The sequence below is a fragment of the Canis lupus genome, chromosome 21, assembly GCF_011100685.1.
Source record: "Canis lupus familiaris isolate Mischka breed German Shepherd chromosome 21, alternate assembly UU_Cfam_GSD_1.0, whole genome shotgun sequence".
NCBI classification, from domain to species: Eukaryota; Metazoa; Chordata; class Mammalia; order Carnivora; family Canidae; genus Canis; species Canis lupus.
Window position 1 is genome coordinate 24,992,743 of NC_049242.1, and position 13,357 is coordinate 25,006,099.

Below are 13,357 nucleotides of genomic sequence, written 5' to 3' on the forward strand. Positions count from 1 at the left end.
CACCACATACTTGCTGAGCAACTACTGAGTGCCTCACCTTCTAAGCTCCTGGCAGACACAAGTCCCCTGTGCGTGTGGAGCTGACACTTCAGTGCAGGGAGGCAGAAAATAAGCACCGTAAATAATGACATTATCACACATGTATTAGAAGGCAGTAAATACTGTGGGAAGAAAGACAAGGTCAGGAGTGCTAGAAGAAGGGTGCTGGGTCAGGGAAGAGGGAGGTTGTTAGCTGGGAATTCAGGGGTCGAAGAAAGACTCAAAGGGTGAGGGGGACACTGAGGAAAGGTGTAGCCTTAGGATGTGGGTTCAAATCCCATCACCTCTGGCTGTTAACCTTGTTATTTATTTATTTTATTTCTTCATCTTAAACTCCTGGCCTACACCTGAAACTACTGTAACGTTGTGTGTCAACTATACCTCAATTTAAAAAAAGAGAAAGAAACTCCTGGCCAGCAGGAACAATATCAATTGATGCGGGGGGCGGGGGGGGGCGGGCAGTGGTCACTGCGAGAGAACACTAGGGCTACGGAGTCCAGTCTCAGCTTGAATACCACCTTTGGTCGGGCAGTGTAGACTAGCTGATGAGAGGGAGCACCAGAGAGTCACACTGACAGGGATTCAACCCAAAGTGTGGCATTTCCTGGCTCTGTGACCTTGAACAGAGGCTTTACGCCTCCGTGTCTCAGGTTCATCATCTGTAAAATGAGGGTGACAATGAGACTTATATGATGTAACTTTATGTAAAGTGCACATAGTCAGCACTCAATAAATGTCAGCACTTAGTATTACCACTTGTATTCCCCCAGAATCCTTATGCTTAAACCTGATCCCCAACGTGTTGGCATTTGGAGACAGGGCCTTTGGGTCATGTGTGTAGGGCCCTCATGAATGGGATTTCTGCCCTTATAAAGTAGCCCCACCTACTGTGAAAGTTGGGGCAAGATGGCAAGGTCTGGGTCAGATGTGGAAAAACCCTGGAGTCAGGATGCACATGCGGGCCTGGGGCCTGGGACAGAGAATGTGGATCCGAGCTCACGTGGGGCCTGGCAGGCACAGTGGAGGACGAATTTACTCAAGCCATCTAGGCTGAGTGAGAGCAAAGAATAGAAGGTAGAGCTCTGGAAACATCCAGAGTGTTCATTCGTTTACTTCACAAATCTGCCTCGAGCAGACTGCATCCTGGGAGCAGACTGCATTCTCTGTGAGGATTCAGCAGTGAGCATGAGTGATGAGATCCTGTGTCCTGGACTACAATACCACTTAAAAGTTTGACCCTCGGCAGTTTCTTTAACCTCTCTGAGCCTTCATCTCCTCATCTGAAGAGGGAGTTAGAACATCACAACCTTAATGCAAGGATTAGGTGTGATTTTATACACTTGCATGCAGATCTGCCAGGCAGGATGCTAGATTACACATGCGTCTCTCTTGTAATCTGCACTCGAGGTCGTACTCTTACTATTCCCAGTCTGCAGACAAGGAAGCTGAAGCAGAGACTGGTTATGTAACTCGCTTCAGGTGACATGGCCGTTCAAGACGTAGTGCCAAGTTTGAACACTGGTGGTCAGGCTTGGACCTTGGTCCTTCTGGCTGCCTTGTGTGACAGTCCTTGAGTTCAGCTGACACTCTCTTGCTCATCTCCACCCCCTGCCACCAACACTGTCAACCTGGCCTCCTGAGAACTGTTCTCCCTTAGCTCTTCCACCTGCAGGTCCTGCGAGCCTCCGCACCTGCAGCCCTGAACTGGCCAGGAGATTTGAAGGTAGAGAGACATGCCCAGGTCCTGCCAGCCTCCTATACGTGAGCAAGTTGTGAGCAGCCTCATTACCTGTTCATCTTTGCGATGGGACATGGGTACGATTCATCACATTTTACACACAGAAACAGAAACACCGAGGCTCAGAGAAGAGGAGTAGGCTAGCAGGGAGGCAAGTGACTCAAACCTTGGACAGCCCCGACCCCAATGCCTTCCACTCCCACCTAGGGGATGACAAAGGACCCCACGCACTGGCAGACCCCCACATAACCACTGCCACCTGGCAGCCAGGGGCATCTCTTAAAGATGGCATTCTAGTCATGTCCCTTCTATGCCTTCCTTGTGCTTTCAACAGAGGCCAGCACCTAAGGCAGCAGCCACCTTGGCCACCCCTCCAGGGCTAACTGCTTCATGTTTCCTCCCACCTGCCGGCCTTTGTTCCTACTGTACCCCCGGCCAGAACCATTCCCTGCTGGGCTCTCCCCCTGCCTAATTCCTACCCATCCTCCAGGTCAGCTAAACACCCCAACCTCAAAGAAACTCTCCCTGGCCTGTGACCCCAGGGCAGGTCCCCCATCCTGTGTTCTCATCTTTCTGTGCCCTTACTTTTAATATATAAAAGCAGTGTATTTCCTGTGTGGCAAAATATACATCATAAAATTTGCCATTTTAATCATTTTTAAGCATACTGTTCAGCAGACTTACATTAAATACATTCATGTTGTTGTGGAACCGACAACACCATCCATCTCCAGAACCTTCTCAGCTTCCCAAACCATTAAACACTAACTCCCCCTTCCCTTCCCCCAGCCCCTGGCAACCATGGTTCTACTTTTCTGCTTCTGTGAATTTGGCTACCCCAGGTACCTCGGGGGAGTGCAATCATACCGTATTTGTCCTTTTGTGACTAGCTCATTTCATTTAGCATAATGTTCTCGAGGTTCATCCATGTTGTGGCATGGGTCAGAATTTCTTCCCTTTGCTGGCTGAACGAGTCAGGTGTTACAGGTACACTCTCCATGCACTCTTGTACCCTATCTGTCCACACATATGGTCTGTCTGGCTGGTTACTGTCAGTGTCTGCCATAAACTATGGGCTCCAGGACACAGGATCTCATCACTCATGCTCACTGCTGAACCCTCACAGAGAATGCAGTCTGCTCCCAGAAGATGCTCATGGCAGATTTGTGAAGTAAACGAATGAACACTCTGGATGTTTCCAGAGCTCTACCTTCTATTCTTTGCTCTCACTCAACCTAGATGGCTTGAGTAAATTCGTCCTCCACTGTGCCTGCCAGGCCCCACGTGAGCTCGGATCCACATTCTCTGTCCCAGGCCCCAGGCCCGCATGTGCATCCTGACTCCAGGGTTTTTCCACATCTGACCCAGACCTTGCCATCTCACCCCGACTTTCACGTAGGCGGGGCTCCTACTGTGCTTCGGTCACCCAGACCAGGAGTCTAGGCCTCAACCCACAGCCGACCTGGCCTGACCAGTTCGCTTCCTAAATACCTGTCCCTACTCCCCTCCCCGGTGCTTCTGTCCTCACTGGCCTTTGACCATCTTGTCTGCTGCCCACTTTCCCCCCAGACAGACTTTGTAAAGCATGAATCACATGACATGCTGCCCTTGCTCAAAGCCCTTCACAGACTCTCCAGGGCCCCTGGCAGGGTCCAAACCTTCTTGCTGGTATTCGAGACCCCTACCACATGGCTCCTTACCACATGGCTCCTGCTGGCTCCCCCAGCATCCCCATAGGACCAACCCTTTGTGCTCTGTGCTGCCTCTCCTTACTGGACTTTGCACATGCTGTTCCTGCTGCTGAGAAGACAGATGGGGTGGGAGCCAGCACCTCCTCCAGGGAAAATCCCTGACCCCATGCCTCATAGGTGCCCCCTCAATGTTTTGAGAGTGACCACATACTCAACTATGTCCACCACAGGACTATGAGGTCCTGTGGCAGTGGCTCGTCTCTCTTCTCATTCTTGTGCTTCCTATACCTGGCACAGGGCCTGGCACACAGCAGGGGCTCAACATTTTATTTCATTCAACAAATATTTTCCCAGTCAATGAGTAAGATGGAAGAAGGGGGAAAGCGGGTGGGGGCAAAGATCTAAGCTCAGGCACAAGGCTGCTAGGGGAGGTGGCAGGACAGTAAAGGGAGGGAGTGCCTGCCCTGGGGTAGCCTATCTGGCCTTAAGTCCCCTCTATGTTCTCTCCTGCCCTGGAGGGGGCTTCCTCCTCTGGGGTAGTCATATGATGGGGCACTCTCCATGGGAGGTGATGTATTCCATCTCTCCTCTCTAGTCTCAATCCACAAAATGGGTTTGTTCCCATATGTCTGACAGCCTCCTAGACTCAGAATGGCTGCCCTCAGGGGTGTGGTCCAGCCTCGAGCCTCACCTGCATCAAGGTGCGCAGCGACTCCACATACGACTGCTCTGTGTCCAGCAGGGTCATGGTCACGTGCTTCCGCATGTCCTTGGGGGACAGAAGGCAGAGGGTGAGCAGTGCCTTGTTCCCTTCAGACCCCGCCACCTACAGTCATATGGACCCAGAGAGCCCATCCACACCCAATCCCTGGCCTTTGAGGCCTGTACTCCCACCCTCCAGGGCTGCTGGCTGTTACCTCAAAGCACCACGGACCTCCACTCTGCCAGATGCTTACTCACATGCTCCCTGTGCAGGGAGCACCCTCCCCCTACATCTGAAATGCCCTCCATTCCAGAGTGTGCTCCTTACTCCTCCACCACCGCCCCAAGGCTGCTGGCAGACCTGAGGATCTCCTGTTTACTCCGTGGTTACCCACTGGGCTCCTGAAAAGGACTCAATCAATAACCTCTCACATTTGCAAAGGAAGATGCCTCCAGCCCCACCCCCCACCCCCCCAGCTGCCAACTGTGAAAACCCCTCCTTCAGGCTCAGAGCTACAGGGTCAGACCCTACCAGACTGGGCTGCACACCACCCCTGAGAGTGGAAACTGTGACCTCCCACCACAGATGACAAAAGGGTGGCTCAGAAAGGTGAAGTTAGTGCCAAAGGTCACACGGCAGGTGGGGGCAGGGTTCACCCACTCTCAGACAAGGCTGGATCCCAGTTCTCCCAGTAAAGAAGGTTAATTGAGCCCTACTCCACACCAAGCACTGTTCTAAGCATATATTAGTTCATCCTTCTGACCATGCTGTGAGGTAGACATTCTTCTTCTTCCCATTTTAAGGATGGGAAAAGGACACCCAGGAACTAATGCCTCCATTCTATGAATCTGACGGTCTGTAGTATAGAGTCCCTGAGGGGTCGGTCACCCAGACTCTGCACCCACACCTCCAGGGATAGGGTGTGCACCCCTTACAGGGCAGCCCCATTCCGTGGGAAGGCTTTGCTAGAAGCCAGTCACAGGATGCCTTCTCTGTGTTTGACTCCCTGAGACTCAGTTTACCTACTGCCCCTTGCCACTAGTTCCTATGCCTCTGGCCCACTCCTCCAAGAAGCCTTCGCCAGATGGCACCAGCTGCAACAAGCTCCCTTCCGGGTGAGGGATTCCACTCTGGGTATCCTCTAAGTCCTTGTAGAGGTCCTGAACAAGGCCTCCTCAGAGCCCAGATCTCTGGGGTTTATTCTCCCCTCTCCACTCTTCTTCCCAGGCCTCAGCTTGGCCAGGGCACTTGTCTGGACCTTGTCTCAGGCTCCAGCCATCAAGGCCTGCTGATTGAGTGTCTGTTCTTTGCATGTGGCAATGGAAGTGTGGGTGTCCATGTCTGCGGCATCCCGCCTGTCCCTATCCCTGGAGGCCTTCAGGGGAGGGACTCAACCAGTGGAGCTGAGCTGCCTTGGTCACCTCGGTGCCCAGGGTCAATGTCTGCTGAGTAGATAGGAGTCCAAGGCCTGTTCAGCTTGCCTGATCCAACTCCTGCTCACCCCTCTGCTCGCAGTATGCTCACCTCCCTGTGATCCCTTTCCTCTGAATTCAGGGACTTGGGGCTAGGTCTGTCCCCAAACCTGTCAACAGTGAGACACACTCATGAAAGTAAGCTCCTGTGCTAGGAACTCAGGGGTGGAGGGGGTGAGAATGACTTTCCCTTGAGGGAGGGGAGGAGACTAGCTTTGCCCCACCCCCACCAGCTGTGTTTCCTGATAAGTGAGAAGACACTGGGCTCTGCCTCAGAGCCCCAGCTACAGTCAGATCATCTATCCTCAGTGATTCAAAGGCCTTTAAAACAGCAGGGCAGCTTCCATTAGGAGGGAACACCAGTTGGGCCGACCCTAGGATGGAGAGTTTGGGAGAGTACCAAGGGCCAGAAGGGCCTCCCAAGGAAAGGCCCACATGCCCAATCCTCCCCTTGTCCTCCAGGGTCCTCTAAGCACAGATATGGCCTCATTTCTGCCTCACAATCACAGCTCTATGATGATGGTATCATCATCTCCATTTTACAGATGAAGTAGTCAAGTCCAAGAGGTGACTTGACTTGCCCAAGGTCACACAGCCAGAAACCGGCAGAGTGAGGACCAAGTATCTTTATTTTTTTTTAAAGATTTATTTGAGAGAGAGAAAGAGAGAGGGTGAGCAAGGATGGGAGCAGGGGGAGTGGCAGAGTGAGAGGGCGAGAGAGAATCTCAAGTAGACTTCCCACTGAGCACAGTCTGATGTGGGGATCAAGCTCACAACCCTGAGATCATGACCAGAGCTGAAACCAAGAGTCGGACGCAACAGATTGTGCCACCCAAGTGCCCCAACCCCAGTCTCTTTAGCCACCTCATGCTGAGTCTTAGGACACAAGCATCCAGAGTTCTTGCCCAGACTGACCGTCCAGCCATGGGCCACACGGTCCCCGGCTATGCCCCTTCCTAGGCGTGTGAGCTGGGGTAGTCACCTAACTGCTCTAGGGTTCTACATTCTCCTCTATGAAATGGAATGAATTATGCAGCCCTCCCAGTACTGTGAAAGCAGGGAGCTGGGAAGCAGGGCAACTCTCTACTCACGCTGGATCTTCAATGTCCATTCTTACTCTAACTCAGCAAAACAGTCCATCTATATCCATCTCCCTGCTTGGACAGGGAGCTCCCTGAGAGTAGAACCAGGCCTGGGCTCAGCCCTGGGCAGCACAAACCCCTCCCCACTCCACTGCCTGGACCTGGCCCTGCCAGGCCCAGTGGTGAGGGTCATGGGCAGGGAGGCCTTCTGAGGGAGGCAGGGCTGGGGCTGAGCCTGGCGGCCCAGCGGGCTGGGGTAACTCACACAGGGAGGCTGACGCTGCAACACCCGCCTTTCCCAGCCTCCTCTGGCTTGAAAGCACAGTGCGCTGTCACTCAGCTGTCAGGTAGAGGCATGGAAAATAAGGCCAGCTCCCTGTCACTGCATGGAGTGCCCTTCTGCACGTGCCCAGACACGGGTGTGAGTGCATGTGGGGGTGGGGGAGCGAGGGGGAGCAAAGGGAAGCAGGAGCCGGGCAATGCAGCTGTCAGGCAGATCAGCAGGCCCACCTGTTCTGGGCGGGACAGCCCTGTAGGCCTAGCCTCCCCCGGGAGCCTGTCACCTCTCAACAGCCCCATCCCCAGACCTCCACTACAGGGGGCACTGAAGTGGGAGAGGGAGGGGGCCTGAGGGCATACAGCAGGAAGACAGAGGGCGGCCTCTCCTACGAGTATGATTGGACATCATGACCCAAAGCTTAAGACCCTATGTACACAGCATGAAGACAGAGACACATGCACACAGAAGCTGTGGAGGCCAGACACCCCGCAAAGAGACCAAAATGAAATGCAGCCAAGTCACTTAGCTGAGAACCAGAGCCTTCAGCCCAGAGATGTAAGGTGCTGGGGAGAAGCACACATTCCACAGCACAGGAAAGACAGAACCAGAGCCCCAGGAGCCCAGGAGAGCAGGACAATCAGAGTCCAGGCCCAGAGAAACATACAAAGGCATGGATACAGCCCCTGGAAACCTCCCCCTCTTCTTCCCCCAGAAGGGAAGAGCACAGAGCCAGGAATGGGGACACCACCATTGCCACCACAGCACGACATCTCCAAGGCCCAGCGGGTCCAGTGGCGTGGAGAGAATGGCAAGGGGGGGGGGGGGGGGCGGCAGCAAATAAGCCAGTGTCACGGTCCCATCCCCCCAGCACATACATACACCTGGGGACTGCCGCAGGCCTGCCAGAGAAAGGCTGATAAAACCTCCCCTTCCTGAGCCGGCGAACCCAGGATTCCGCAGGAGACAGCCTCTGCCTGCACGCTGACCCATATCACGCACTACTACGTATCACCAGGCCTTGCCAAGGCTCGGTCTCAGGGTACCGGCCCCCCACCCCGGTTGAGGCTGCCAGCCCTTCTCCCTGCCCCCATCACCAGTCTCTGAGCCCCCAGGCTCAGATCCGGCTCAGTGTGCCGGCTCGAGTTGCTGGTCCTGCATCCCAGCATCTACCCACGCCTCCCCAGGCCCGCGGCCGCTGGGTTCTGGGTCTTGGCCCCGGCTCCCTGGCTGTCTCCCCACCCCCCCCACCCCCCGTACCTGGGCCTCCCCAGGTTCCTCTGCGTCAGCACCGCTGCTCCCGGCGGGCTCCCCGGAGGCGGTGGCCGGGCCCAGATCGCGCATGTCTTCCAGCGCGATGGTGAACTGGGCCAGGGTCTTCACCATCTGAAGCATGCGGCCGGGCCGCCGCCAGGGCGGGGGGCCGGGGCGGCGGGGCACGGCGGGCCCCCTCTCTCCCACCGTCGCTCCCTCCCTGGGGCTCAGCGGGGCCGCGGCGGCGGGCGCGGCGTCGGTTCCAGCGTCGGGCTGACCGCGACGGCCCGGGCGGCGGCGCTGTTGCCTCCTCCGCTCGGCGAGTGCGCGGGGCGAGCCAGGCGCGCAGGGCGCCGCCGGGCGGGGGAGGGGAGCAGAGACGAGTCCCCGCCCCGCCCCGCGCCCCGCCGCCGGGTGCCCCCTCCGCGCCGAGGGCGGCCAGACCTCGCCCCCGCCCCCGCCCCCGCCGCGCCCCCGCCGCCCCCCACGCAGCGGCCTCCCCTGCGGACTCATCCCCCTCTGAGGACAGAAGTCGGCGCACACCCGTGGACAAAGGCAAGTACGCCGGGAGGCAGGGCCTTTTGTCCACACCTGCGCCCACGCAGGCACACACGGGGGCACGCGCGGATCTACACAGGACAGGCCCAGATACAGGGAAACCTGCCCCCTGGCCTTGATTGGTATATATGTGTGCGTGAGGGCCAAGTGCACACACATGGATGTAGCCCATACACACCTGAACCCTGACACTCAGGACGCCGATCCAGTGCTTCAAAGTGGCACAGGCTCCCGTGTTCACACGACTATAACCAGGCACAAACAGGCACACATATTTAGGGACGAGAATACGAGCACATCCCTGGACACTGGCACTGTTCTCCCGACCCGGGACAGAGCATTAGGGCCTGAGAGAGGAGAGGGCCCTCCCTGAGTCATGCCTACTCCCAGCCCACCCAGTTGACCTGTGTCCTATACTTGAGGCAGTCCTAGTGGATTCCAGTCCTATCCCTCTCCACCCCACCCCCCACCATGGGGAGGGGCTCAGGCATTTGCAACCCCACCACCATCACCAGATGATACTCCAGAATGTTTCCAAGCATGATCCCCAGGAGATGGTCCTCAAATCGCAGGTGATGCCAGAACTCACAGGGTAAGCTTTGTTTTTGTACCAGCTCCCCTCCCACCAGAGGGTCCTGATGCACCCTGCAGCTGACTGGGGAGCCCTCTGTGCTGGCTGGCTTTGTGCTTCTTTAGTGTACCGAGGGCGGAACTCCTGATGCTTTCCCGCAAAACTTACTTTCCCCTGGTTTTCTTGCACAGTGGAAACCTTCTGACCCATTGCCCAAGCCAGTCCCTGCCATCCCTCTATGCCTTGCTTAATGTGCCCCAACCACTTGTTTTAACTCTTTAGAAGCAGACCAGACTCTCTCCTAGCTCAGGGCCTTGGCCCTTGCCTTTTCCCTCTCCTTGCAGTGTTTTTGCTTTCCCTTTAAGACTAATTTTGGTGCAAATGTCACCTCCTCAGGGAAGCCCTCCCTGATCCTCAGATCAGGCCAGGTGCACCTGCTCTGTGCTCTCAAAGATCTTAGTTTTTCTTAACCAGATACCATAGTTTGTAATTACACATTTGAACAATTGCTAGATTGATGGCCATCTCCTCCCAGGAGACTGTAGGTTCCCTGAGGGCAAGGTCCATGGCCCTTTGTAAACCACAGCACTCTGCACATAGGTGTTGGCTGATAAAACTTCAATAACTCTTCCCCTTCTCTTCTCCCCACACACTGAGCAGTCATCATGGGGAGGCAAATCTTGTAATTCCCTGCTCACGAACCTCCCCTGGCAGCCCCGTGGCACGGGATCAACCCCTCTTACTGGCCCTTGCAGCCTCCTGTGCTGTTCTGCTCACCCTGCTACCTTCTCCTGTTCAGCCCTCAGCCAGGTGAATCGATACCCCACAGTCCCATCCAAGGGAATTAATTATTCCTTACCCTCTCCTGAGAAGGCAGGACAGGAGCCCAGTAGCACTAGCCTCCTCATCTCTGATGAGGAGGCTAAAAGTCCAACACTAAAATTTCAACTTCCCAACAGACAATCCCAGGGTGGTCAACAATGAAAACAGGCATTGAATTCCAAGAAAGTAGCAAGACAAAACAGCTGTGACCCCCACCTGGCAGCGGCTCCCAGAGCAGTGAGGCCCGCACTCACTGGGGAGTGGGGTGTGGGGAGGATGGGGGGAGTGGGCAGGGCCTGACGCCTGATAGGTGCTTGCTGAGTTTGTGCTGCCCTAAACAATTGGTGAGCCCATCTGTCTCTCCTGTGTCCCAACAGGGCCTGGCCTAGAGTAACTCCTGAGCCAGCTCGTTGAATAAAAATGAATGAAACCATGAGTGTGTGCTGATCCCTCTGTGACAGTGGTTGTGACAGTGGTTCTCAAAGTGCAGGCCCTGTGTACCCGCAGGGAATGTGTTAGAAATGCACATTCTTACCGTCCCCCCCCCACCCCCCCCTCCACACTACCTTACAGACCTGAAACTCTGGGTGGGGCCTAGCAATCTGTCTACTGGCAGTCTTCAAGGCCTAGAGCCTGCCTGGCCACAGCATCTCATCCCTTCTGTCCCTGGGAGGCAGAATAAGGGCTCCCCAGGAAGGCCCCAAGCCCTTCTCTACCTCTAGTTTGAACCAAGAATCAGTGAGTCCATCTACCTCTTATCCTCCCAGTGGGATAGATTATGGACTTCCCTAGGGGAATTGGCGTGGGGCCTCCACCTCCTCCTCCTCTCAGGGCTGGGCAAGTTGGGGGAGGGTTTGGAAAAGCCAGAACAGTTTGCTGAGTGATGATTTAAGCATAGAGAATGGACACACCCCGTGGACAAATCTAAATAGCCAGGTCCCAAAGATAATCCCACACTCGCACAAGGGCTGTGGTTTGAACGTCCCACCTCTGCCCCATTGCTTGATCACTGTCACTACTTAACTCACTTTTGGTTTTTCTCTCAGCACCTCCTCCCCCATCTGACTCTCCCTCTCCTGCAGTATGACCTGGGGCCTCATTTCCTCTGAGCACTTGCGAGGCCATGCCTAGTGCTAGGGCTTGTTAGTAAGGTGGATCTATTCCCTCACTAATTTCAGCAGGACCAGGCCCTGCACAGATGAATCCACTCTGGCTGGCATCCAGGAACTCCCAAGCAATATACAGGGCCCTGCAGAAGGAGTCAACTCTGCCTGGGGGGTCGGGGGTATTCAGGGAGGGCTTCCTGGAGGAGGCAGAGTTTGAACAACATCCTGAGGTCAAGAAATCCAGAGGCACGTGGGTGCCCAGATGGCAGAGTTCACTGGAGTTGCCCTGGAGAAGGGGGCAGGGCTTGGTGCTAAGGTACTGCTTGCTGCTGCTGCTTCATTAAAGATGGCTAATTACATCCAAGCCCGTTGTCATGGCAACTGGGGAGCTGGTGGGGTGGGGAAATGAGAGGAAGCTGAGAGAAGGAGCAGGAGCACACAGTGCTGAATCAGGGTGTCCAGGGATCACCCCCACAACAGCAAGGCATAGGAGCCCCTGAAGGGGAGGTCAGTTTGGATGGGGGGGTTGGGGACACCATGTATACCACGGAGCACCCCTATGTGGGTCTGGTTTTTTTGTTGCTTGGCTGAAATGAACTCCCTTTTTAGGCACTGATGTCTTCTTTCCTTTTGGGTATCTACAGTTGTCTGGAATGGGTCTGGCTCAGAATAGTTTTTATAAGTGTATGAGGTGGCTGGTAAGGGCCCTCCTCTCCATATTCCACACCCCACCACAACCCATATACCACCCTCATCCCACCAAGCAGCTCCCTCCTCCTTAGGGGAAGAGGAGAGGCAGGGAGGGGAACAGGGCTTTGCTCCACAAAGCCACCACCCTACTGTAGGAGAAGCAGAGTGGGTATGCCAGTTGGGTGGAACCATGCTTCTGCCGGTCTTGGGGAACACCTAACTCTCCCTGTCTAGCCCTGTCAGCTGACAGCTCCCCATTTCTCAAGCCTACTATCTTGTTTACCTGCCTCTGGACAAGCCTCTCACTATGAGCCCCACCAAGATCTCCTACAAGACTTCTTGCCCACTTGGGGCCACTTGGTCCTGCAGCTAGTGCTGGACCAACTGATGCCCAGTGATGAGAAAGGACAGACGGAAAGGTAACGAGTAAGGGCTGACCAGGATGGGACAATGACAGGTGAGTAAATAAATGGATGAGTGAGCAGAACGATGTATCTGTAACAAATCAACACATGGATGGATGTGCATACACGTGGTTGGGGATGAGTAATTAATTGAGTTTTTATTTTCTTCATTTGTTGATTAGCTCAGCAAATATTTACTGAATACCTATCAGGTATCAAACACTGTGTTGGGGATATAAAGGTAAGAAAAGAGGGCTGTGCCCTGCTGGGCACCACAGTGTAAATGGGAAGACAGGAATTAAAAAAGAAATGACAAAATGAAACAAACAACAACAAAAAGAAATGACAAAGACAGTTCAGGTTCTGGGCAGTGGGTCTCACCGAGCTCCTGTGGGGTGGGGAGAGGTCTCCAGCCTTTCATATCTGCACAGCTCTGTGTAAGTATCCGCCACAGAGGGTCTGGCCCCCAGAGCTGCCCAAACCAGACCGGGACCACCATAATCTTAGAATCCTCACCATCACTAATGCTGTTTGAGTTCTTTCCAAGGTGTCAAGCCTCCCACCCATTGCTTTCCAAGCTCTGGCTCCTTTAATCCCCACAGTAGCCCTACATCAACGGCTCTGTTATTGTTTCTTTCTTTTTTTTTAAGATTTATTTATTTATTTATGAGAGACACACAGAGAGAGAGGCAGAGACACAGGCAGAGGGAGAAGCAGGCCCCATGCAGGGAGCCCAATGTGGGACTCGATCCCCGCGCCCCCCCCCCCCCCTCCCCAGGATCACGCCCTGGGCTGAAGGTGGCGCTAAGCCACTGGGACACCAGGCTGCCCCTCTGTTATTGTTTCTCCTCCATTTTACAAACAAGGAAACTGAGGCTCAGGGCAGTCACCTAACTGATAAGGGGTGAAGCTGAGGCGGTTGCCTGCAGGGCCCACCTCCTCTGAGGGGA

The 13,357-nt window shown here is 54.9% G+C and overlaps 1 protein-coding gene across 1 annotated transcript in view; it reads right to left on the minus strand.

The window, feature by feature from the left end:
- The window catches only part of ARHGEF17 (Rho guanine nucleotide exchange factor 17), a 59,860-nt gene that overhangs the window by 16,451 nt on the left and 30,052 nt on the right, over window positions 1–13,357 (minus strand). The window contains exon 2 of the mRNA XM_038568710.1: window positions 4,160–4,237. Coding sequence (XP_038424638.1) covers window positions 4,160–4,237 — 78 coding nt within the window. The remainder of the gene's footprint in view (window positions 1–4,159; window positions 4,238–13,357) is intronic.